General features: G+C 44.9%; 1 protein-coding gene across 1 annotated transcript in view; it reads left to right on the top strand.

Annotated features, from left to right (window-relative positions):
• Positions 1–42: 42 nt before the first annotated feature.
• Positions 43–27,562, top strand: part of LOC123488996 (AT-rich interactive domain-containing protein 5B-like) — a gene marked incomplete at its 3' end in the record, with an annotated part of 41,039 nt that continues 13,519 nt past the window's right edge. The window contains exons 1-2 of the mRNA XM_045219718.1: positions 43–64; positions 179–409. Of these exons, the coding sequence (XP_045075653.1) occupies positions 43–64; positions 179–409 (253 nt within the window). The remainder of the gene's footprint in view (positions 65–178; positions 410–27,562) is intronic.

The following is a 27,562-nucleotide window of genomic DNA, read 5'->3' as shown; positions in this document are numbered from 1 at the left end:
TGATAAATAACATGTCTCTCCTCTGTCCCTCTAGGACTAGTGATGACGGGGACCAGAAGCGTGTGTCGGTGCTGTCTTTCCCCCAGTATTGTTGCTACATATACTCTGTACTGGGTTTCTGTCTGTCTTTATCCATGTTGTTAATCCCTGTCTGTCTGTCTCTCCTCTGTCCCTCTAGGTGATGACGGGGACCAGAAGCGTGTGTCGGTGCTGTCTTACCCCCAGTATTGTCGCTACCGTTCCCTATTGGCCCGGCTGAGAGAGAGACCCTCCTCCCTCCTCACCTCACAGGTGGTTCTGGCCCTGGGGGGCGTGACCTCACTCACAGACCACACCCACATCCTGTACTGCAGGGACACCTTTGAACACCCCACCCTCATCGACAACGACAGTGTCTGTGACGAGTTCGGTGAGTGGCTGAAATATTACTACCACTGAGCTGAAATACCCCTGTGCTGAAATACCACCCTGTTGCACTGAGATGCTCTGTCCTGTCAAGCGGTGACACTGTTCTCCACACCTCTGACCCTGCTTGTCACTTCCTGGTTTGAGTAGGCAACCCACCAACGTTAACATGGGCTGATGTTTCCATGGCGCTGAGCCTAATGCTACTGTATGTTACTGATACTGATGGTACAGATGATGGGGAGGAGGATACGGTGCCATTTGGGAAGCAGCTCCCCTCGAGGGCTGATTAGCACAGCCTGCCTGGTCTCCTTCAGGTCCTCCTGCCTCAACATTCTATAATGACATCATACAGCTAATGACCTTTAACCTCCAGAACTAGAAAATTCAAACTGCCGTCGGCACGGTTACTGTAACCATCTGTAAACGTCTGTTGTTTCTCCAACGGTGAAGGATGATCCTCACCATGTTAGTTGTGCGTGTGTTGTTTGTATTGTATGGTGATATTGGCGGCAGGTAGCTTAGTGGTTAAGAGCGTTGTGCCAGTAAACGAAAGGTCGCTGGTTCTAATTCCCAAGCCGACTAGGTGAAACATCTGTCAATGTGCCCTTGAGCAAGGCACTTAAACCTAATTGCTCCTGTAAGTCGCACTGGATAAGAGCGTCTGCTAAATGACTAAAAAAATTATAAAAAAATGAGCATGTCATTAGTGTGATATTGGAATATTACCAGATCATCCTCTGGTTCGGTACAGGGGACTAAAGGTTTAGTGTGATATTGGGATATTACCAGATCATCCTCTGGTTCAGTACAGGGGACTAAAGGTTTAGTGTGATATTGGGATATTACCAGATCATCCTCTGGTTCAGTCCAGGGGACTAAAGGTTTAGTGTGATGTTGGGATATTACCAGATCATCCTCTGGTTCAGTACAGGGGACTAAAGGTTTAGTGTGATATTGGGATATTACCAGATCATCCTCTGGTTCAGTACAGGGGACTAAAGGTTTAGTGTGATATTGGGATATTACCAGATCATCCTCTGGTTCAGTACAGGGGACTAAAGGTTTAGTGTGATATTGGGATATTACCAGATCATCCTCTGGTTCAGTACAGGGGACTAAAGGTTTAGTGTGATGTTGGGATATTACCAGATCATCCTCTGGTTCAGTACAGGGGACTAAAGGTTTAGTGTGATGTTGGGATATTACCAGATCATCCTCTGGTTCAGTACAGGGGACTAAAGGTTTAGTGTGATATTGGGATATTACCAGATCATCCTCTGGTTCAGTACAGGGGACTAAAGGTTTAGTGTGATATTGGGATATTACCAGATCATCCTCTGGTTCAGTACAGGGGACTAAAGGTTTAGTGTGATATTGGGATATTACCAGATCATCCTCTGGTTCAGTCCAGGGGACTAACGGTTTTACGTTACAGCAGTATAGCTGGTCCTCAGACTGGGATCACAATCAGACAAGGAAAATAAGGAAACGGCCGTTACAGCGCTCACAATGGAAATGGATTTCAGATGGTGTACATGAAGACAGGAACATTTCTGGACCGTGTTAATGTTCTGTTTGGAATGTGTTCTCTATGACTTTGTTGTCATGTTAAAGGGAGATGTGAGCAGGACTGACAGGCGTCGGCATGTTAACTGCCCTGATTGCCCTCCTGAGTGGTTTAAACAGTGTTTGGCTAGGGGTAACAGAATCCAAATGGGACGTACACTGTGTTTAATCCACTGCTGAATGGTGTTTATTAAGGACAGATCTCAGCAGTATGAAGTCATTGTTCATGTTACAGAACTTCACCACACAATGGAGTTATTCTAAAGAACACATCGAAGACATGTTCAGAATGAGGGTTAGTTGGTGGGAAATCTGCTGCATTTAGAGTAGCCATTAACTTCCAGCCCTGTGTCCTCAATGGCATCCTATTCCCTATTTAGTGCACTACCCCATGGGCCTTGGTCAAAAGTAGTGCAGTATATAGAAAATAGGGTGCCATTTGGGACGTATGACATAATTGTAAAGCCCTTTGGCAACAGAGTAACAACATGAGTTAGTATGAAGAAGCAGAATAAAGAGAAAATAATACGGTGGCTCTGCCTCTCACACTGTTCTGACTGCTTCTCAGTCATTCCTGGAGTGCTCCTGATATAACTAAACACAGAGTGCTCCTGATATAACTAAACACAGAGTGCTCCTGATATAACTAAACACAGAGTGCTCCTGATATAACTAAACACAGAGTGCTCCTGATATAACTAAACACAGAGTGCTCCTGATCTAACTAAACACAGAGTGCTCCTGATATAACTAAACACAGAGTGCTCCTGATATAACTAAACACATAGTGCTCCTGATATAACTAAACACAGAGTGCTCCTGATATAACTAAACACAGAGTGCTCCTGATATAACTAAACACAGAGTGCTCCTGATATAACTAAACACAGAGTGCTCCTAATATAACTAAACACAGAGTGCTCCTGATATAACTAAACACAGAGTGCTCCTGATATAACTAAACACACAGTGCTCCCAAACTAACTAAACACAGAGTGCTCCTGATATAACTAAACACAGGGTGCTCCCAATCTAACTAAACACAGAGTGCTCCTGATATAACTAAACACAGAGTGCTCCCAAACTAACTAAACACAGAGTGCTCTTGATCTAACTAAACACAGAGTGCTCCTAATCTAACTAAACACACAGTGCTCCTGATATAACTAAACACAGAGTGCTCCTGATCTAACTAAACACAGAGTGCTCCCAAACTAACTAAACACAGAGTGCTCCTGATCTAACTAAACACAGAGTGCTCCTAATCTAACTAAACACACAGTGCTCCTGATATAACTAAACACAGAGTGCTCCCAAACTAACTAAACACAGAGTGCTCCTAATCTAACTAGACACAGAGTGCTCCCGATCTAACTAAACACAGAGTGCTCCTGATATAACTAAACACAGAGTGCTCCTGATATAACTAAACACAGAGTGCTCCTGATATAACTAAACACACAGTGCTCCTAATCTAACTAAACACAGAGTGCTCCTGATATAACTAAACACACATTGCTCCCAAACTAACTAAACACAGAGTGCTCCTGATATAACTAAACACAGGGTGCTCCCAATCTAACTAAACACAGAGTGCTCCTGATATAACTAAACACAGAGTGCTCCCAAACTAACTAAACACAGAGTGCTCCTGATCTAACTAAACACATAGTGCTCCTAATCTAACTAAACACACAGTGCTCCTGATATAACTAAACACAGAGTGCTCCTGATCTAACTAAACACAGAGTGCTCCCAAACTAACTAAACACAGAGTGCTCCTGATCTAACTAAACACAGAGTGCTCCTAATCTAACTAAACACACAGTGCTCCTGATATAACTAAACACAGAGTGCTCCCAAACTAACTAAACACAGAGTGCTCCTAATCTAACTAAACACAGGGTGCTCCCAATCTAACTAGACACAGAGTGCTCCTAATCTAACTAAACACAGAGTGCTCCTAATCTAACTAGACACAGGGTGCTCGCAATCTAACTAAATACAGAGTGCTCCTGATCTAACTAAATACAGAGTGCTCCCAATCTAACTAAATACAGAGTGCTCCCAATCTAACTAAATACAGAGTGCTCCCGATCTAACTAGACACAGAGTGCTCCCGATCTAACTAAACACACAGTGCTACTGATCTAACTAAATACAGAGTGCTCCTAATCTAACTAAATACAGAGTGCTCCTAATCTAACTAAACACAGAGTGCTCCTGATCTAACTAAATATACAGTGCTCCTAATCTAACTAAACACAGAGTGCTCCTGATCTAACTAAACACACAGTGCTCCTAATCTAACTAAAGACACAGTGCTCCCAATCTAACTAAATACAGAGTGCTCCTGATCTAACTAAATTCAGAGTGCTCCCAATCTAACTAAATACAGAGTGCTCCCAATCTAACTAAATACAGAGTGCTCCCGATCTAACTAGACACAGAGTGCTCCCGATCTAACTAAACACACAGTGCTACTGATCTAACTAAATACAGAGTTCTCCTAATCTAACTAAACACAGAGTGCTCCTGATCTAACTAAATATACAGTGCTCCTGATCTAACTAAATACACAGTGCTCCTAATCTAACTAAACACAGAGTGCTCCTGATCTAACTAAACACACAGTGCTTCTAATCTAACTAAAGAAAGAGTGCTCCCAATCTAACTAAACACAGAGTGCTCCCAATCTAACTAAAGACAGAGTGCTCCTAATCTAACTAAAGACAGTGCTCCTAATCTAACTAAAGACAGAGTGCTCCTAATCTAACTAAATACAGAGTGCTCCTAATCTAACTAAATACACAGTGCTCATAAGCTAACTAAATGTAGAGTGCTCCTAATCTAACTAGACATGGACTGCTCCTAATCTAATTAACGACAGAGTGCTCCTAATATAACTAAACACACAGTGCTCATAAGCTAACTAAATGTAGAGTGCTCCTAATCTAATTAAAGACAGAGTGCTCCTAATCTAACTAAACACAGAGTGCTCCTAATATAACTAAACACAGAGTGATCCTAATCTAACTAAATACAGAGTGCTCCTAATCTGACTAAAGACAGAGTGCTCCTAATCTAACTAAAGACAGAGTGCTCCTAATCTAACTAGACACAGAGTGCTCCTAATCTAATTAAAGACAGAGTGCTCCTAATCTAACTATACACAGAGTGCTCCTAATCTAACTAAAGACAGAGTGCTCCTAATCTAACTAAAGACAGAGTGCTCCTTTATTTATTTATTTATTTCACCTTTATTTAACCAGGTAAGCCAGTTGAGAACAGGTTCTCATTTACAACTGCGACCTGGCCAAGATAAAGCAAAGTAGTGCAATAAAAACAACACAGAGTTACATATGGGGTAAAAAACATAAAGTCAGAAATACAACAGAAAATATATATACAGTGTGTGCAAATGTAGCAAGTTATGGAGGTAAGGCAATAAATAGGCTATAGTGCAGAATAATTACAATAGTATTAACACTGGAATGCTAGATGTGCAAGAGATTATGTGCAAATAGAGATACTGGGGTGCAAAAGAGCAAATTAAATAACAATATAGGGATGAGGTAGTTGGGTGGGCTAATTTCAGATGGGCTGTGTACAGGTGCAGTGATCGGTAAGGTGCTCTGACAACTGATGCTTAAAGTTATTGAGGGAGATAAGAGTCTCCAGCTTCAGAGATTTTTGCAATTCATTCCAGTCATTGGCAGCAGAGAACTGGAAGGAATGGCGGCCAAAGGAGGTGTTGGCTTTGGGAATGACCAGTGAGATATACCTGCTGGAGCGCAGACTACGGGTGGGTGCTGCTATGGTGACCAATGAGCTAAGATAAGGCGGGGATTTGCCTAGCAGTGATTTATAGATGGCCTGGAGCCAGTGGGTTTGACGACGAACATGTAGTAAGGACCAGCCAACAAGAGCGTACAGGTCACAGTGGTGGGTAGTGTATGGGGCTTTGGAGACAAAACGGATGGCACTGTGATAGACTACATCCAATTTGCTGAGTAGAGTGTTGGAGGCTATTTTGTAAATTACATCGCCGAAGTCAAGGATCGGTAGGATAGTCAGTTTTACGAGGGCATGTTTGGCAGCATGAGTTCCTAATCTAACTGTGTCAGCGTTTGTTGCTGGCATGTCATACCCAAGTTTGCTAATCTTGCCAATGAAAAAATCATTAAAGTAGTTGGCAATATCAGTGGGTTTTGTGATGAATGAGCCATCTGATTCAATGAATGATGGAGCTGAGTTTGCCTTTTTGCCCAAAATGTCATTGAAGGTGCTCCAAAGCTTTTTACTATCATTCTTTATGTCATTTATCTTTGTTTCATAGTGTAGTTTCTTCTTTCTATTCAGTTTAGTCACATGATTTCTCAATTTACAGTAAGTTTGCCAATCGGTTGTGCAGCCAGACCTATTTTCCATCTCTTTTGCCTCATCTCTCTCAACCATACAATTTTTTAATTCCTCATCAACCCATGGGGATTTAATCGTTTGGACAGTCATTTTCTTAATGGGTGTGTGCTTATTAGTAACTGGAATAAGCTATTTCATAAATGTGTCAAGTGCAGTGTCTGTTTGCTCCTCATTACACACCACGGACCAGTAAATATTATTTACAACAACATAGGAATCACTACAAAACGTATTGTATGACCTCTTATACACTATATTAGGCCCAGCCTTTGGAACTTTGGTTTTCCTAGATATGACTACTATATTGTGATCACTACATCCAATGGATTTGGATACAGGGAAGGGGGACAGGGGAGGGTAGGGGGACAGGGGACGGTAGGAGGACAGGGGAGGGTAGGGGAACAGGGGACGGTAGGAGGACAGGGGAGGGTAGGGGGAGGGGGACAGGGGAGGTAGGGGGACAGGGGAAGGGGGACAGGGGAGGGGGGACAGGGGGAGGGTAGGGGGACAGGGAGGGGGACAGGGAGGGGACAGGGGAGGGTAGGGGGACAGGGGAGGGGGGACAGGGGAGGGTAGGGGGACAGGGGAGGGTTGGGGGACAGGGGACGGTAGGGGGACAGGGGAGGGTAGGGGGACAGGGGACGGTAGGAGGACAGGGGAGGGGGGACAGGGAGGGTAGGGGGACAGGGGAGGGTTGGGGGGACATGGGGAGGGTAGAAAGGACAGGGGAGGGTAGGGGGACAGGGGACGGTAGGGGGACAGGGGACGGTAGGGGGACAGGGGACGGTAGGAGGACAGGGGAGGGTAGGGGGACAGGGGACGGTAGGAGGACAGGGGAGGGAGGGGGACAGGGGACTGTAGGGGGACAGGGAGGGGGACATGTGAGGGTAGGGGGACAGGGGACGGTAGGGGGACAGGGGGCGGTAGGGGGACAGGGGAGGGTAGGGGGACAGGGGGACAGGGGAGGGGGACAGGGGAGGGTAGGGGGACAGGGGGGGGGACAGGGGAGGGGGACAGGGGAGGGTAGGGGGACAGGGGACGGTAGGAGGACAGGGGAGGGGGACAGGGAGGGGGACAGGGGACGGTAGGGGGACAGGGGAGGGTAGGAGGACAGGGGAGGGGGCAGGAGGGGACAGGGGACGGTAGGGGGACAGGGGACGGTAGGGGGACAGGGGAGGGTAGGGGGACAGGGGACGGTAGGAGGACAGGGGAGGGGGGACAGGGGAGGGGGGACAGGGGACGGTAGGGGGACATGGGAGGGTAGGGGGACAGGGGAGGATAGGGGGGTGTGAACTAGAGAGAGAGGCAGAAAGAGATTCATTTTATGTTAGTTAGATAATTATTCAATGCCAGTTAGTCATGAGTTAATAATGCTGGGTGACTGTAATAAGCCTGTGTGTGTTTGGACAGTGCGCTGACCATATCTGGAACAGGAACACGTGACATAACAGAACACAGTGACAGAACCTGGGTCTATACATCCATCCACTCTGGCTGGGTGGCCTCCTCAGTCCGTCCACACGTTTCTCTACTACATGTTTAGTCATTTAGCAGACGCTCTTATCCAGAGCGACTTACAGGAGCAATTAGGGTTAAGTGCCTTGCTCAAGGGCACATCGACAGATTTTTCACCTAGTCTGCTCAGGGATTAGAACCAGCGACCTTTCGGTTACTGGCACAACGCTCTTAACCACTAAGCTACCTGCCACCCTACTACCGTGTGTGTGTGTGTGTGTGTGTGTGTGTGTGTGTGTGTGTGTGTGTGTGTGTGTGTGTGTGTGTGTGTGTGTGTGTGTGTGTGTGTGTGTGTGTGTGTGTGTGTGTGTGTGTGTGTGTGTGTGTGTGTGTGTGTGTGTGTGTGTGTGTGTGTTTACTGCAGTCTTTAGCACTGCGCTGCCACTGTACTGAATCATCATGGGACTTTCAGGTCCACGTCAGCAGCAGCACTCTAGCTGCAGCACCCCTTGTTAGGGACACTGAGTCCCAAATGGCACCCTATTCCGTATGTGGTGCACTACTTTTGACCAAAGGTAGTGCACTATACAGGTTAAAAATATTGCACTATATAGGAAATAGGGTACCATTTGGAACTCACTCCCTCTCTGTGACATTGCCTCATTGTTCAGACAATCTGTTTATATTGTAAAACTATAAATGTTCATGGATCACAAAGAAGCCTGATAATATTCTCCCTTTTCATCAGTCGGCCTCAGAACTGAACCTTCCTCCTCCTTAGAGGACGTATCTCAGAACTGAACCTTCCTCCTTCTTAGAGGACGTATCTCAGAACTGAATCTTCCTCCTCCTTAGAGGACGTATCTCAGAACTGAATCTTCCTCCTCCTTAGAGGACGTATCTCAGAACTGAACCTTCCTCCTCCTTAGAGGACGTATCTCAGAACTGAACCTTCCTCCTCCTTAGAGGACTTCTCTCAGAACTGAACCTTCCTCCTCCTTAGAGGACGTATCTCAGAACTGAACCTTCCTCCTCCTTAGAGGACGTATCTCAGAACTGAACCTTCCTCCTCCTTAGAGGACTTATCTCAGAACTGAACCTTCCTCCTCCTTAGAGGACGTATCTCAGAACTGAACCTTCGTCCTCCTTAGAGGACTTATCTCAGAGCTGAACCTTCCTCCTCCTTAGAGGACTTATCTCAGAACTGATATCTAAGATAAAGAGAAGGACCAGTTGTCAGATCAGATGGGAGTTTATCCAAAGCGACTTACAGTCATGTGTGCATACATTTTTGTGTATGGTTGGTCCCGGGGATCGAACCCACTACTTTGGCGTTACAAGCGCCGTGCTCTACCAGCTGAGCTACAGAGGACCACATTTATCATTTATTTATCATTTATTCATGTTGTATGTTTTCCTCCTTCTGGGCCTCAATACGCCATCTGCTGTATATAACTGTATAAAAAATCACAGAGGGAGAGATGGGTGGAAAGAGAGAGAGAGTGAGAGAGACGGGGAGAGACAGAGTGAGAGAGAGAGACAGATGGAGGGAGGGAGGGAGGGAGTGGGGAGAGAGGGAGAGAGGGAGAGAGTGGGGAGGAAGGAAGGAAGAGAGGAGAGAGAGAGAGAGAGAGAGAGAGAGAGAGAGAGAGAGAGAGAGAGAGAGAGAGAGAGAGAGAGAGAGAGAGAGAGAGAGAGAGAGAGAGAATAGAGGTCGATTTATCTCCTTGCAGATGGTGTGCTGTGTACTGCTGATGTGTAATAGGTTGGAGGACAGATTGCTGTGGTGTGATTGGCTGGTGGACAGATTGCTGTGGTGTGATTGGCTGGTGGACAGATAGCTGGTGTGTGATAGGCTGCTAGACAGATCCGAAGTGACATCTCCTCTCTCTCTCTCAGCTGTAACACATTGATATGAATGTTTCTGGAGATTGGTGGTGTATTATGGTGCAGCTGGGATCAGGATGTGGAGGTTGATGGTTGTGAATGTTTCTGGAGATTGGTGGTGTATTATGGTGCAGCTGGGATAAGGATGTGGAGGTTGATGGTTGTGAATGTTTCTGGAGATTGGTGGTGTATTATGGTGCAGCTGGGATAAGGATGTGGAGGTTGATGGTTGTGAATGTTTCTGGAGATTGGTGGTGTATTATGGTGCAGCTGGGTTAAGGATGTGGAGGGGAGGAGGGGGTCTGCTTTGAGGGTCTAAGGTTCCTCTGGGTTTGTCCCAACTAAGTGGCACCCTATTCCCTATATAGTGCACTACTTTAGACCAGAGCCCTATGACACCCTATTCCCTATATAGTGCACTACTTTAGACCAGAGCCCTGTGACACCCTATTCCCTATATAGTGCACTACTTTAGACCAGAGCCCTATGACACCCTATTCCCTATATAGTGCACTACTTTAGACCAGAGCCCTATGACACCCTATTCCCTATATAGTGCACTACTTTAGACCAGAACCCTATGACACCCTATTCCCTATATAGTGCACTACTTTAGACCAGAGCCCTATGACACCCTATTCCCTATATAGTGCACTACTTTAGACCAGAGCCCTATGACACCCTATTCCCTATATAGTGCACTACTTTAGACCAGAGCCCTATGACACCCTATTCCCTATATAGTGCACTACTTTAGACCAGAGCCCTATGACACCCTATTCCCTATATAGTGCACTACTTTAGACCAGAGCCCTATGACACCCTATTCCCTATATAGTGCACTACTTTAGACCAGAGCCCTATGGCACCCTATTCCCTATATAGTGCACTACTTTAGACCAGAGCCCTATGGCACCCTATTCCCTATATAGTGCACTACTTTAGACCAGAGCCCTATGACACCCTATTCCCTATATAGTGCACTACTTTAGACCAGAGCCCTATGACACCCTATTCCCTATATAGTGCACTACTTTAGACCAGAGCCCTATGGCACCCTATTCCCTATATAGTGCACTACTTTAGACCAGAGCCCTATGACACCCTATTCCCTATATAGTGCACTACTTTAGACCAGAGCCCTATGGCACCCTATTCCCTATATAGTGCACTACTTTAGACCAGAGCCCTATGACACCCTATTCCCTATATAGTGCACTACTTTAGACCAGAGCCCTATGACACCCTATTCGCTATATAGTGCACTACTTTAGACCAGAGCCCTATGACACCCTATTCCCTATATAGTGCACTACTTTAGACCAGAGCCCTATGACACCCTATTCCTTATATAGTGCACTACTTTAGACCAGAGCCCTATGACACCCTATTCCCTATATAGTGCACTACTTTAGACCAGAGCCCTATGACACCCTATTCCCTATATAGTGCACTACTTTAGACCAGAGCCCTATGGCACCCTATTCCCTATATAGTGCACTACTTTAGACCAGAGCCCTATGACACCCTATTCCCTATATAGTGCACTACTTTAGACCAGAGCCCTATGGCACCCTATTCCCTATATAGTGCACTACTTTAGACCAGAGCCCTATGACACCCTATTCCCTATATAGTGCACTACTTTAGACCAGAGCCCTATGACACCCTATTCGCTATATAGTGCACTACTTTAGACCAGAGCCCTATGACACCCTATTCCCTATATAGTGCACTACTTTAGACCAGAGCCCTATGACACCCTATTCCCTATATAGTGCACTACTTTAGACCAGAGCCCTATGACACCCTATTCCCTATATAGTGCACTACTTTAGACCAGAGCCCTATGACACCCTATTCCCTATATAGTGCACTACTTTAGACCAGAGCCCTATGGCACCCTATTCCCTATATAGTGCACTACTTTAGACCAGAGCCCTATGACACCCTATTCCCTATATAGTGCACTACTTTAGACCAGAGCCCTATGGCACCCTATTCCCTATATAGTGCACTACTTTAGACCAGGACACGTAGGGGTATAGGGAGCCATTTGGGACGCAGTCTCTAGGGGGAATTAAACCCTTGAGCTGAAGAACCTCTGAGTCTGTCAGGTGACCAAGTTCTGCAACCCAAGGTTGAGAGAGAGATATATTTAGGTAGAGCACTTTAATGCCTGCTTGTCTTACCACTGGGCAAAATCTAGATCCGTTTTTCCACTCACTGTGGAGAGGGGAGGTACATCCTCCATATTGTGTTGATACATTGTCAATCCCAATCCCCAAATCAATGGCCACTTTAGAAAACCAATGCTTTCATTTAGTATTGATGGAATAGATGAGATGTATTGTCTCAGTCTCTGTCATGTGTTCAGTTCTGTTCAGTGACTAGAGGAGATGTATTGTCTCAGTGGTTAGAGGAGATGTATTGTATCAGTGGTTAGAGGAGATGTATTGTATCAGTGACTAGAGGAGATGTATTGTATCAGTGACTAGAGGAGATGTATTGTATCAGTGACTAGAGGAGATGTATTGTATCAGTGACTAGAGGAGATGTATTGTATCAGTGACTAGAGGAGATGTATTGTATCAGTGACTAGAGGAGATGTATTGTATCAGTGACTAGAGGAGATGTATTGTATCAGTAGTTAGAGGAGATGTATTGTATCAGTCACTAGAGGACATGTATTGTATCAGTGGTTAGAGGAGATGTATTGTATCAGTGACTAGAGGACATGTATTGTATCAGTGGCTAGAGGAGATGTATTGTATCAGTGGCTAGAGGAGATGTATTGTATCAGTGACTAGAGGAGATTTATTGTATCAGTGGTTAGAGGAGATGTATTGTATCAGTGGTTAGAGGAGATATATTGTATCAGTGGTTAGAGGAGATGTATTGTATCAGTGACTAGAGGAGATGTATTGTATCAGTGGCTAGAGGAGATGTATTGTATCAGTGGTTAGAGGAGATGTATTGTATCAGTGACTAGAGGAGATGTATTGTATCAGTGGCTAGAGGAGATGTATTGTATCAGTGGCTAGAGGAGATGTATTGTATCAGTGGCTAGAGGAGATGTATTGTATCAGTGACTAGAGGAGATTTATTGTATCAGTGGTTAGAGGAGATGTATTGTATCAGTGGTTAGAGGAGATATATTGTATCAGTGGTTAGAGGAGATGTATTGTATCAGTGACTAGAGGAGATGTATTGTATCAGTGGCTAGAGGAGATGTATTGTATCAGTGGTTAGAGGAGATGTATTGTATCAGCGACTAGAGGAGATGTATTGTATCAGTGACTAGAGGAGATGTATTGTATCAGTGACTAGAGGAGATGTATTGTATCAGTGACTAGAGGAGATGTATTGTATCAGCGACTAGAGGAGATGTATTGTATCAGCGACTAGAGGAGATGTATTGTATCAGTGACTAGAGGAGATGTATTGTATCAGTGACTAGAGGAGATGTATTGTATCAGTGACTAGAGGAGATGTATTGTATCAGTGACTAGAGGAGATGTATTGTATCAGTGACTAGAGGAGATGTATTGTATCAGTGACTAGAGGAGATGTATTGTATCAGTGACTAGAGGAGATGTATTGTATCAGTGACTAGAGGAGATGTATTGTATCAGTGACTAGAGGAGATGTATTGTATCAGTGACTAGAGGAGATGTATTGTATCAGTGACTAGAGGAGATGTATTGTATCAGGGACTAGAGGAGATGTATTGTATCAGCGACTAGAGGAGATGTATTGTATCAGTGACTAGAGGAGATGTATTGTATCAGTGACTAGAGGAGATGTATTGTATCAGTGACTAGAGGAGATGTATTGTATCAGTGACTAGAGGAGATGTATTGTATCAGTGACTAGAGGAGATGTATTGTATCAGTGACAAGAGGAGATGTATTGTATCAGTGACTAGAGGAGATGTATTGTATCAGTGACTAGAGGAGATGTATTGTATCAGTGACTAGAGGAGATGTATTGTATCAGTGACTAGAGGAGATGTATTGTATCAGTGACTAGAGGAGATGTATTGTATCAGCGACTAGAGGAGATGTATTGTATCAGCGACTAGAGGAGATGTATTGTATCAGTGACTAGAGGAGATGTATTGTATCAGTGACTAGAGGAGATGTATTGTATCAGTGACTAGAGGAGATGTATTGTATCAGTGGTTAGAGGAGATGTATTGTATCAGCGACTAGAGGAGATGTATTGTATCAGTGGTTAGAGGAGATGTATTGTATCAGCGACTAGAGGAGATGTATTGTATCAGTGACTAGAGGAGATGTATTGTATCAGTGACTAGAGGAGATGTATTGTATCAGCGACTAGAGGAGATGTATTGTATCAGTGACTAGAGGAGATGTATTGTATCAGTGACTAGAGGAGATGTATTGTATCAGTGACTAGAGGAGATGTATTGTATCAGTGACTAGAGGAGATGTATTGTATCAGTAGTTAGAGGAGATGTATTGTATCAGTGACTAGAGGAGATGTATTGTATCAGCGACTAGAGGAGATGTATTGTATCAGTGACTAGAGGAGATGTATTGTATCAGTGACTAGAGGAGATGTATTGTATCAGTGACTAGAGGAGATGTATTGTATCAGTGACTAGAGGAGATGTATTGTATCAGTGACTAGAGGAGATGTATTGTATCAGTGACTAGAGGAGATGTATTGTATCAGTGACTAGAGGAGATGTATTGTATCAGTGACTAGAGGAGATGTATTGTATCAGTGACTAGAGGAGATGTATTGTATCAGTGACTAGAGGAGATGTATTGTATCAGCGACTAGAGGAGATGTATTGTATCAGTGACTAGAGGAGATGTATTGTATCAGTGGTTAGAGGAGATGTATTGTATCAGTGACTAGAGGAGATGTATTGTATCAGTGACTAGAGGAGATGTATTGTATCAGTAGTTAGAGGAGATGTATTGTATCAGTGACTAGAGGAGATGTATTGTATCAGTGGCTAGAGGAGATGTATTGTATCAGTGACTAGAGGAGATGTATTGTATCAGTGACTAGAGGAGATGTATTGTATCAGTGACTAGAGGAGATGTATTGTATCAGTGACTAGAGGGAGATGTATTGTATCAGTGACTAGAGGAGATGTATTGTATCAGTGACTAGAGGAGATGTATTGTATCAGTGACTAGAGGAGATGTATTGTATCAGTGACTAGAGGAGATGTATTGTATCAGTGACTAGAGGAGATGTATTGTATCAGTGACTAGAGGAGATGTATTGTATCAGCGACTAGAGGAGATGTATTGTATCAGTGACTAGAGGAGATGTATTGTATCAGTGGTTAGAGGAGATGTATTGTATCAGTGACTAGAGGAGATGTATTGTATCAGTGACTAGAGGAGATGTATTGTATCAGTAGTTAGAGGAGATGTATTGTATCAGTGACTAGAGGAGATGTATTGTATCAGTGGCTAGAGGAGATGTATTGTATCAGTGACTAGAGGAGATGTATTGTATCAGTGACTAGAGGAGATGTATTGTATCAGTGACTAGAGGAGATGTATTGTATCAGTGACTAGAGGAGATGTATTGTATCAGCGACTAGAGGAGATGTATTGTATCAGTGACTAGAGGAGATGTATTGTATCAGTGGCTAGAGGAGATGTATTGTATCAGTGACTAGAGGAGATGTATTGTATCAGTGACTAGAGGAGATGTATTGTATCAGTCACTAGAGGAGATGTATTGTATCAGTGACTAGAGGAGATGTATTGTATCAGTGGTTAGAGGAGATGTATTGTATCAGTGACTAGAGGAGATGTATTGTATCAGTGACTAGAGGAGATGTATTGTATCAGTGACTAGAGGAGATGTATTGTATCAGTGACTAGAGGAGATGTATTGTATCAGTGACTAGAGGAGATGTATTGTATCAGTGACTAGAGGAGATGTATTGTATCAGTGACTAGAGGAGATGTATTGTATCAGTGACTAGAGGAGATGTATTGTATCAGTGACTAGAGGAGATGTATTGTATCAGTAGTTAGAGGAGATGTATTGTATCAGTGACTAGAGGAGATGTATTGTATCAGTGACTAGAGGAGATGTATTGTATCAGTGACTAGAGGAGATGTATTGTATCAGTGACTAGAGGAGATGTATTGTATCAGTGACTAGAGGAGATGTATTGTATCAGTGACTAGAGGAGATGTATTGTATCAGCGACTAGAGGACATGTATTGTATCAGTGACTAGAGGAGATGTATTGTATCAGTGACTAGAGGAGATGTATTGTATCAGTGACTAGAGGAGATGTATTGTATCAGTGACTAGAGGAGATGTATTGTATCAGTGACAAGAGGAGATGTATTGTATCAGTGACTAGAGGACATGTATTGTATCAGTGACAAGAGGAGATGTATTGTATCAGTGACTAGAGGACATGTATTGTATCAGTGACTAGAGGAGATGTATTGTATCAGTGACTAGAGGAGATGTATTGTATCAGTGACTAGAGGAGATGTATTGTATCAGCGACTAGAGGAGATGTATTGTATCAGTGACTAGAGGAGATGTATTGTATCAGTGACTAGAGGAGATGTATTGTATCAGTGGTTAGAGGAGATGTATTGTATCAGTGACTAGAGGAGATGTATTGTATCAGTGACTAGAGGAGATGTATTGTATCAGTGACTAGAGGAGATGTATTGTATCAGTGACTAGAGGAGATGTATTGTATCAGTGACTAGAGGAGATGTATTGTATCAGTGACTAGAGGAGATGTATTGTATCAGTGACTAGAGGAGATGTATTGTATCAGTGACTAGAGGAGATGTATTGTATCAGTGACTAGAGGAGATGTATTGTATCAGTAGTTAGAGGAGATGTATTGTATCAGTGACTAGAGGAGATGTATTGTATCAGTGACTAGAGGAGATGTATTGTATCAGTGACTAGAGGAGATGTATTGTATCAGTGACTAGAGGAGATGTATTGTATCAGTGACTAGAGGAGATGTATTGTATCAGTGACTAGAGGAGATGTATTGTATCAGTGACTAGAGGAGATGTATTGTATCAGTAGTTAGAGGAGATGTATTGTATCAGTGACTAGAGGAGATGTATTGTATCAGTGACTAGAGGAGATGTATTGTATCAGTGGCTAGAGGAGATGTATTGTATCAGTGACTAGAGGAGATGTATTGTATCAGTGACTAGAGGAGATGTATTGTATCAGTGGCTAGAGGAGATGTATTGTATCAGTGACTAGAGGAGATGTATTGTATCAGTGACTAGAGGAGATGTATTGTATCAGTGACTAGAGGAGATGTATTGTATCAGTGACTAGAGGAGATGTATTGTATCAGTGACTAGAGGAGATGTATTGTATCAGTGACTAGAGGAGATGTATTGTATCAGTGGTTAGAGGAGATGTATTGTATCAGTGACTAGAGGAGATGTATTGTATCAGTGACTAGAGGAGATGTATTGTATCAGTGACTAGAGGAGATGTATTGTATCAGTGACTAGAGGAGATGTATTGTATCAGTGACTAGAGGAGATGTATTGTATCAGTGGTTAGAGGAGATGTATTGTATCAGTGACTAGAGGAGATGTATTGTATCAGTGGCTAGAGGAGATGTATTGTATCAGTGACTAGAGGAGATGTATTGTATCAGTGACTAGAGGAGATGTATTGTATCAGTGACTAGAGGAGATGTATTGTATCAGTGACTAGAGGACATGTATTGTATCAGTGACTAGAGGAGATGTATTGTATCAGTGACTAGAGGAGATGTATTGTATCAGTGACTAGAGGAGATGTATTGTATCAGTGACTAGAGGAGATGTATTGTATCAGTGACTAGAGGAGATGTATTGTATCAGTGACTAGAGGACATGTATTGTATCAGTGACTAGAGGACATGTATTGTATCAGTGACTAGAGGAGATGTATTGTATCAGTGACTAGAGGAGATGTATTGTATCAGTGACTAGAGGAGATGTATTGTATCAGTGACTAGAGGAGATGTATTGTATCAGTGACTAGAGGAGATGTATTGTATCAGTGACTAGAGGACATGTATTGTATCAGTGACTAGAGGAGATGTATTGTATCAGTGACTAGAGGAGATGTATTGTATCAGTGACTAGAGGAGATGTATTGTATCAGTGGTTAGAGGAGATGTATTGTATCAGTGACTAGAGGAGATGTATTGTATCAGTGACTAGAGGAGATGTATTGTATCAGTGACTAGAGGAGATGTATTGTATCAGTGACTAGAGGCTGGTTGTAATTAATTGGTCTGTAGAATAATGAGGAGTTGATGAAACATTGTCTGACATTACAAGAACATTTCTCTGCATTATAAATGAAGTCATCAGAAGAGGACATTTTGCATTTACGTCATTTAGCAGACGCTCTTATCCAGAGTGACTTACAGGAGCAATTAGGGTTAAGTGCCTTGCTCAAGGGCACATCGACAGATTTTTCACCTAGTCGGCTCGGGGATTAGAACCAGCGACCTTTCGGTTAATGGCACAACACTCTTAACCACTAAGCTACCTGCCGCATTGGTTGCATTGATCTGGTCTGGGAAACATTGGTATGCTGCTTATCACACCTCTAGAGACACACAGAACCCTACAGGTTATCACACCGCTAGAGACACACAGAACCCTACAGGTTATCACACCGCTAGAGACACACAGAACCCTACAGGTTATCACACCGCTAGAGACACACAGAACCCTACAGGTTATCACACCTCTAGAGACACACAGAACCCTACAGGTTATCACACCGCTAGAGACACACAGAACCCTACAGGTTATCACACCTCTAGAGACACACAGAACCCTACAGGTTATCACACCTCTAGAGACACACAGAACCCTACAGGTTATCACACCGCTAGAGACACACAGAACCCTACAGGTTATCACACCGCTAGAGACACACAGAACCCTACAGGTTATCACACCGCTAGAGACACACAGAACCCTACAGTTTATCACACCGCTAGAGACACACAGAACCCTACAGGTTATCACACCGCTAGAGACACACAGAACCCTACAGGTTATCACACCTCTAGAGACACACAGAACCCTACAGGTTATCACACCGCTAGAGACACACAGAACCCTACAGGTTATCACACCTCTAGAGACACACAGAACCCTACAGGTTATCACACCTCTAGAGACACACAGAACCCTACAGGTTATCACACCTCTAGACACACAGAACCCTACAGGTTATCACACCAATAGAGACACACAGAACCCTACAGGTTATCACACCGCTAGAGACACACAGAACCCTACAGGTTATCACACCGCTAGAGACACACAGAACCCTACAGGTTATCACACCGCTAGAGACACACAGAACCCTACAGGTTATCACACCGCTAAAGACACACAGAACCCTACAGGTTATCACACCGTTAGACACACACAGAACCCTACAGGTTATCACACCGCTAGACACACACAGAACCCTACAGGTTATCACACCGTTAGACACACACAGAACCCTACAGGTTATCACACCGTTAGACACACACAGAACCCTACAGGTTATCACACTGCTAGAGACACACAGAACCCTACAGGTTATCACACCGCTAGAGACACACAGAACCCTACAGGTTATCACACCGCTAGAGACACACAGAACCCTACAGGTTATCACACCTCTAGAGACACACAGAACCCTACAGGTTATCACACCGCTAGAGACACACAGAACCCTACAGGTTATCACACCGCTAGAGACACACAGAACCCTACAGGTTATCACACCGCTAAAGACACACAGAACCCTACAGGTTATCACACCGTTAGACACACACAGAACCCTACAGGTTATCACACCGCTAGACACACACAGAACCCTACAGGTTATCACACCGTTAGACACACACAGAACCCTACAGGTTATCACACCGTTAGACACACACAGAACCCTACAGGTTATCACACTGCTAGAGACACACAGAACCCTACAGGTTATCACACCGCTAGAGACACACAGAACCCTACAGGTTATCACACCGCTAGAGACACACAGAACCCTACAGTTTATCACACCGCTAGAGACACACAGAACCCTACAGGTTATCACACCGCTAGAGACACACAGAACCCTACAGGTTATCACACCTCTAGAGACACACAGAACCCTACAGGTTATCACACCGCTAGAGACACACAGAACCCTACAGGTTATCACACCTCTAGAGACACACAGAACCCTACAGGTTATCACACCTCTAGAGACACACAGAACCCTACAGGTTATCACACCTCTAGACACACAGAACCCTACAGGTTATCACACCAATAGAGACACACAGAACCCTACAGGTTATCACACCGCTAGAGACACACAGAACCCTACAGGTTATCACACCGCTAGAGACACACAGAACCCTACAGGTTATCACACCGCTAGAGACACACAGAACCCTACAGGTTATCACACCGCTAAAGACACACAGAACCCTACAGGTTATCACACCGTTAGACACACACAGAACCCTACAGGTTATCACACCGCTAGACACACACAGAACCCTACAGGTTATCACACCGTTAGACACACACAGAACCCTACAGGTTATCACACCGTTAGACACACACAGAACCCTACAGGTTATCACACTGCTAGAGACACACAGAACCCTACAGGTTATCACACCGCTAGAGACACACAGAACCCTACAGGTTATCACACCGCTAGAGACACACAGAACCCTACAGGTTATCACACCTCTAGAGACACACAGAACCCTACAGGTTATCACACCGCTAGAGACACACAGAACCCTACAGGTTATCACACCGCTAGACACACACAGAACCCTACAGGTTATCACACCGTTAGACACACACAGAACCCTACAGGTTATCACACCGCTAGAGACACACAGAACCCTACAGGTTATCACACCATTAGACATACACAGAACCCTACAGGTTATCACACCGCTAGACACACACAGAACCCTACAGGTTATCACACCGCTAGAGACACACAGAACCCTACAGGTTATCACACCGCTAGAGACACACAGAACCCTACAGGTTATCACACCGCTAGAGACACACAGAACCCTACAGGTTATCACACCGCTAGAGACACACAGAACCCTACAGGTTATCACACCGCTATAGACACACAGAACCCTACAGGTTATCACACCTCTAGAGACACACAGAACCCTACAGGTTATCACACCGCTAGAGACACACAGAACCCTACAGGTTATCACACCGCTAGACACACACAGAACCCTACAGGTTATCACACCGTTAGACACACACAGAACCCTACAGGTTATCACACCGCTAGAGACACACAGAACCCTACAGGTTATCACACCATTAGACATACACAGAACCCTACAGGTTATCACACCGCTAGACACACACAGAACCCTACAGGTTATCACACCGCTAGAGACACACAGAACCCTACAGGTTATCACACCGCTAGAGACACACAGAACCCTACAGGTTATCACACCGCTAGAGACACACAGAACCCTACAGGTTATCACACCGCTAGACACACACAGAACCCTACAGGTTATCACACCGCTAGAGACACACAGAACCCTACAGGTTATCACACCGCTAGAGACACACAGAACCCTACAGGTTATCACACCGCTAGACACACACAGAACCCTACAGGTTATCACACCGCTAGAGACACACAGAACCCTACAGGTTATCACACCGCTAGAGACACACAGAACCCTACAGGTTATCACACCACTAGAGACACACAGAACCCTACAGGTTATCACACCGCTAGAGACACACAGAACCCTACAGGTTATCACACCGCTAGAGACACACAGAACCCTACAGGTTATCACACCTCTAGAGACACACAGAACCCTACAGGTTATCACACCGCTAGAGACACACAGAACCCTACAGGTTATCACACCGCTAGAGACACACAGAACCCTACAGGTTATCACACCGCTAGAGACACACAGAACCCTACAGGTTATCACACCGCTAGAGACACACAGAACCCTACAGGTTATCACACCGCTAGAGACACACAGAACCCTACAGGTTATCACACCGCTAGAGACACACAGAACCCTACAGGTTATCACACCTCTAGATACACACAGAACCCTACAGGTTATCACACCGCTAGAGACACACAGAACCCTACAGGTTATCACACCGCTAGAGACACACAGAACCCTACAGGTTATCACACCGCTATAGACACACAGAACCCTACAGGTTATCACACCGCTAGAGACACACAGAACCCTACAGGTTATCACACCGCTAGAGACACACAGAACCCTACAGGTTATCACACCGCTAGAGACACACAGAACCCTACAGGTTATCACACCGCTAGAGACACACAGAACCCTACAGGTTATCACACCTCTAGAGACACACAGAACCCTACAGGTTATCACACCGCTAGAGACACACAGAACCCTACAGGTTATCACACCTCTAGAGACACACAGAACCCTACAGGTTATCACACCGCTATAGACACACACAGAACCCTACAGGTTATCACACCGCTAGAGACACACAGAACCCTACAGGTTATCACACCGCTAGAGACACACAGAACCCTACAGGTTATCACACCTCTAGAGACACACAGAACCCTACAGGTTATCACACCGCTAGAGACACACAGAACCCTACAGGTTATCACACCTCTAGAGACACACAGAACCCTACAGGTTATCACACCGCTAGAGACACACAGAACCCTACAGGTTATCACACCGCTAGAGACACACAGAACCCTACAGGTTATCACACCGCTAGAGACACACAGAACCCTACAGGTTATCACACCGCTAGAGACACACAGAACCCTACAGGTTATCACACCGCTAGAGACACACAGAACCCTACAGGTTATCACACCGCTAGAGACACACAGAACCCTACAGGTTATCACACCGCTAGACACACAGAACCCTACAGGTTATCACACCTCTAGAGACACACAGAACCCTACAGGTTATCACACCGCTAGAGACACACAGAACCCTACAGGTTATCACACCGCTAGAGACACACAGAACCCTACAGGTTATCACACCTCTAGAGACACACAGAACCCTACAGGTTATCACACCGCTAGAGACACACAGAACCCTACAGGTTATCACACCGCTAGAGACACACAGAACCCTACAGGTTATCACACCTCTAGAGACACACAGAACCCTACAGGTTATCACACCGCTAGAGACACACAGAACCCTACAGGTTATCACACCGCTAGAGACACACAGAACCCTACAGGTTATCACACCGCTAGAGACACACAGAACCCTACAGGTTATCACACCGCTAGAGACACACAGAACCCTACAGGTTATCACACCTCTAGAGACACACAGAACCCTACAGGTTATCACACCGCTAGAGACACACAGAACCCTACAGGTTATCACACCGCTAGAGACACACAGAACCCTACAGGTTATCACACCGCTATAGACACACAGAACCCTACAGGTTATCACACCGCTAGAGACACACAGAACCCTACAGGTTATCACACCGCTAGAGACACACAGAACCCTACAGGTTATCACACCGCTAGAGACACACAGAACCCTACAGGTTATCACACCGCTAGAGACACACAGAACCCTACAGGTTATCACACCTCTAGAGACACACAGAACCCTACAGGTTATCACACCGCTAGAGACACACAGAACCCTACAGGTTATCACACCGCTAGAGACACACAGAACCCTACAGGTTATCACACCTCTAGAGACACACAGAACCCTACAGGTTATCACACCGCTAGAGACACACAGAACCCTACAGGTTATCACACCGCTAGAGACACACAGAACCCTACAGGTTATCACACCGCTAGAGACACACAGAACCCTACAGGTTATCACACCGCTAGAGACACACAGAACCCTACAGGTTATCACACCTCTAGAGACACACAGAACCCTACAGGTTATCACACCGCTAGAGACACACAGAACCCTACAGGTTATCACACGCTAGAGACACACAGAACCCTACAGGTTATCACACCGCTAGAGACACACAGAACCCTACAGGTTATCACACCGCTAGAGACACACAGAACCCTACAGGTTATCACACCGCTAGAGACACACAGAACCCTACAGGTTATCACACCGCTAGAGACACACAGAACCCTACAGGTTATCACACCTCTAGAGACACACAGAACCCTACAGGTTATCACATCGCTAGAGACACACAGAACCCTACAGGTTATCACACCTCTAGAGACACACAGAACCCTACAGGTTATCACACCTCTAGAGACACACAGAACCCTACAGGTTATCACACCTCTAGAGACACACAGAACCCTACAGGTTATCACACCGCTAGAGACACACAGAACCCTACAGGTTATCACACCGCTAGAGACCCACAGAACCCTACAGGTTATCACACCGCTAGAGACACACAGAACCCTACAGGTTATCACACCGCTAGAGACAGACAGAACCCTACAGGTTATCACACCGCTAGAGACACACAGAACCCTACAGGTTATCACATCGCTAGAGACACACAGAACCCTACAGGTTATCACACCTCTAGAGACACACAGAACCCTACAGGTTATCACACCTCTAGAGACACACAGAACCCTACAGGTTATCACACCTCTAGAGACACACAGAACCCTACAGGTTATCACACCGCTAGAGACACACAGAACCCTACAGGTTATCACACCGCTAGAGACCCACAGAACCCTACAGGTTATCACACCTCTAGAGACACACAGAACCCTACAGGTTATCACACCGCTAGAGACACACAGAACCCTACAGGTTATCACACCGCTAGAGACACACAGAACCCTACAGGTTATCACACCGCTAGAGACACACAGAACCCTACAGGTTATCACACCTCTAGAGACACACAGAACCCTACAGGTTATCACACCGCTAGAGACACACAGAACCCTACAGGTTATCACACCGCTAGAGACACACAGAACCCTACAGGTTATCACACCACTAGAGACACACAGAACCCTACAGGTTATCACACCACTAGAGACACACAGAACCCTACAGGTTATCACACCGCTAGAGACACACAGAACCCTACAGGTTATCACACCTCTAGAGACACACAGAGGAGAAATGTAATTCTAGAGCAGTAGTAGACATCCCTGTTCCTGGAGGGCCGCAGGTTCAACTAGGCTCCACACCTGACAAACTGATGCTAAATGGCCCGTAGCCTAGTGGTTAAGAGCGTTGGCCCACTAACCGAAAGGTCACTGGTACGAATCCCCGAGCCAACTAGCTGAAAAAACTGTCGATGTGCCCTTGAGCAAGGCACTTAACCCTAATTGCTCCTGTAAGTCTCTCTGAATAAGAGTGTCTGCTAAATGACTAACATGTAAATATATATATATATATTATATTACATATATGATTAATTGATCAGTTCATTGATTGGCTGGTCTTCCAGGTCGGTTAAATCAGAGAGGAAGAGAGGATGCAAGAGGTATAACTGGGCCCAGAATCTGTCTTCTCCAGCAGGTGGAGGTGTTTTCCGCTCACCAAGCGAGGAGTTTCTGGACGGAGGCCGACGAGAGAGTGGCTTATTTGATCCAATAGAAGTTTGGTAATGATTCGGTTATTATGAGTGTCCTGATATATATACGTGGCATCAGGGAAACTTTGAGAAAAAACACTTTATATCAGAGTTGTGCCTGGTCGGTCACTAGTTATCACATACCAAAAAGTTAAAAAAATAATTATAATAGCCATTTTGACTTTGTGGCTGTGGTAACCGTTGTTCACGTGCGTATCTGCCCTCTCATTGGCTAGAATGCTCCCACCTGATCTTGCCTCCTGCCGACTGCCTTCCATTTTTTGAAGACATTTATTTCCATTGTTAGAGCGGCCACTAGAGTATCTGGCCAAGATAATGGAGAATCTGTGGTTCAATCAAAACCCCTCCAGGACCAGGGTTGCCCCCTCCAGGACCAGGGTTGCCCCCTCCAGGACCAGGGTTGCCCCCTCCAGGACCAGGGTTGTCCCCTCCAGGACCAGGGTTGCCCCCTCCAGGACCAGGGTTGCCCCCTCCAGGACCAGGGTTGCCCCCTCCAGGACCAGGGTTGCCCCCTCCAGGACCAGGGTTGCCTACCCTGTAAGAGAAGACATAATAACCAAGTGGTAGGATGGTAATACACAGTGGTAGGATGGTAATACCCAGTGGTAGGATGGTAATAACCAGTGGTAGGATGGTAATACCCAGTGGTAGGATGGTAATACCCAGTGGTAGGATGGTAATACCCAGTGGTAGGATGGTAATACCAGTGGTAGGATGGTAATACCCAGTGGTAGGATGGTAATAACCAGTGGTAGGATGGTAATACCCAGTGGTAGGATGGTAATACCCAGTGGTAGGATGGTAATAACCAGTGGTAGGATGGTAATAACCAGTGGTAAGATGGTAATACCCAGTGGTAGGATGGTAATACCCAGTGGTAGGATGGTAATACCCAGTGGTAGGATGGTAATACCCAGTGGTAGGATGGTAATACCCAGTGGTAGGATGGTAGTACCCAGTGGTAGGATGGTAATAACCAGTGATAGGATGGTAATAACCAGTGGTAGGATGGTAATACCCAGTGGTAGGATGGTAATACCCAGTGGTAGGATGGTAATAACCAGTGGTAGGGACGGTAATACCCAGTGGTAGGATGGTAATACCCAGTGGTAGGATGGTAATACCCAGTGGTAGGATGGTAATAACCAGTGGTAGGATGGTAATATGTATCAAGTATTCTAATCAACTCTGGTCTCTCTTGAGATACCGACACTTGAATTGTTCATACATTTATGCCGCAGCATTTCCATTAAATAAGTGGATAAGAAATGCAATTGGTACTTTATCAAGTCCTCAGCTCTCAGCACATCGATCGAGTTATTTTGAGAAATACAAACTGGATTTTTTTTATTTTTTTTTATTTTTATTTCACCTTTATTTAACCAGGTAAGCCAGTTGAGAACATGTTCTCATTTACAACTGCGACCTGGCCAAGATAAAGCAAGTAGTGCAATAAAAACAACACAGAGTTACATATGGGTAAAAAAACATAAAGTCAGAAATACAACAGAAAATATATATACAGTGTGTGCAAATGTAGCAAGTTATGGAGGTAAGGCAATAAATAGGCTATAGTGCAGAATAATTACAATAGTATTAACACTGGAATGCTAGATGTGCAAGAGATGATGTGCAAATAGAGATACTGGGGTGCAAAAGAGCAAAATAAATAACAATATAGGGATGAGGTAGTTGGGTGGGCTAATTTCAGATGGGCTGTGTACAGGTGCAGTGATCGGTAAGGTGCTCTGACAACTGATGCTTAAAGTTATTGAGGGAGATAAGAGTCTCCAGCTTCAGAGATTTTTGCAATTCGTTCCAGTCATTGGCAGCAGAGAACTGGAAGGAATGGCGGCCAAAGGAGGTGTTGGCTTTGGGAATGACCAGTGAGATATACCTGCTGGAGCGCAGACTACGGGTGGGTGCTGCTATGGTGACCAATGAGCTAAGATAAGGCGGGGATTTGCCTAGCAGTGATTTATAGATGGCCTGGAGCCAGTGGGTTTGACGACGAACATGTAGTGAGGACCAGCCAACAAGAGAGTACAGGTCACAGTGGTGGGTAGTGTATGGGGCTTTGGAGACAAAACGGATGGCACTGTGATAGACTACATCCAATTTGCTGAGTAGAGTGTTGGAGGCTATTTTGTAAATGACATCGCCGA

The sequence above is a fragment of the Coregonus clupeaformis genome, unplaced genomic scaffold (assembly GCF_020615455.1).
Source record: "Coregonus clupeaformis isolate EN_2021a unplaced genomic scaffold, ASM2061545v1 scaf2661, whole genome shotgun sequence".
In the NCBI taxonomy this organism is placed as follows: domain Eukaryota; kingdom Metazoa; phylum Chordata; class Actinopteri; order Salmoniformes; family Salmonidae; genus Coregonus; species Coregonus clupeaformis.
This window is presented reverse-complemented; position numbering and strand designations above follow the sequence as displayed.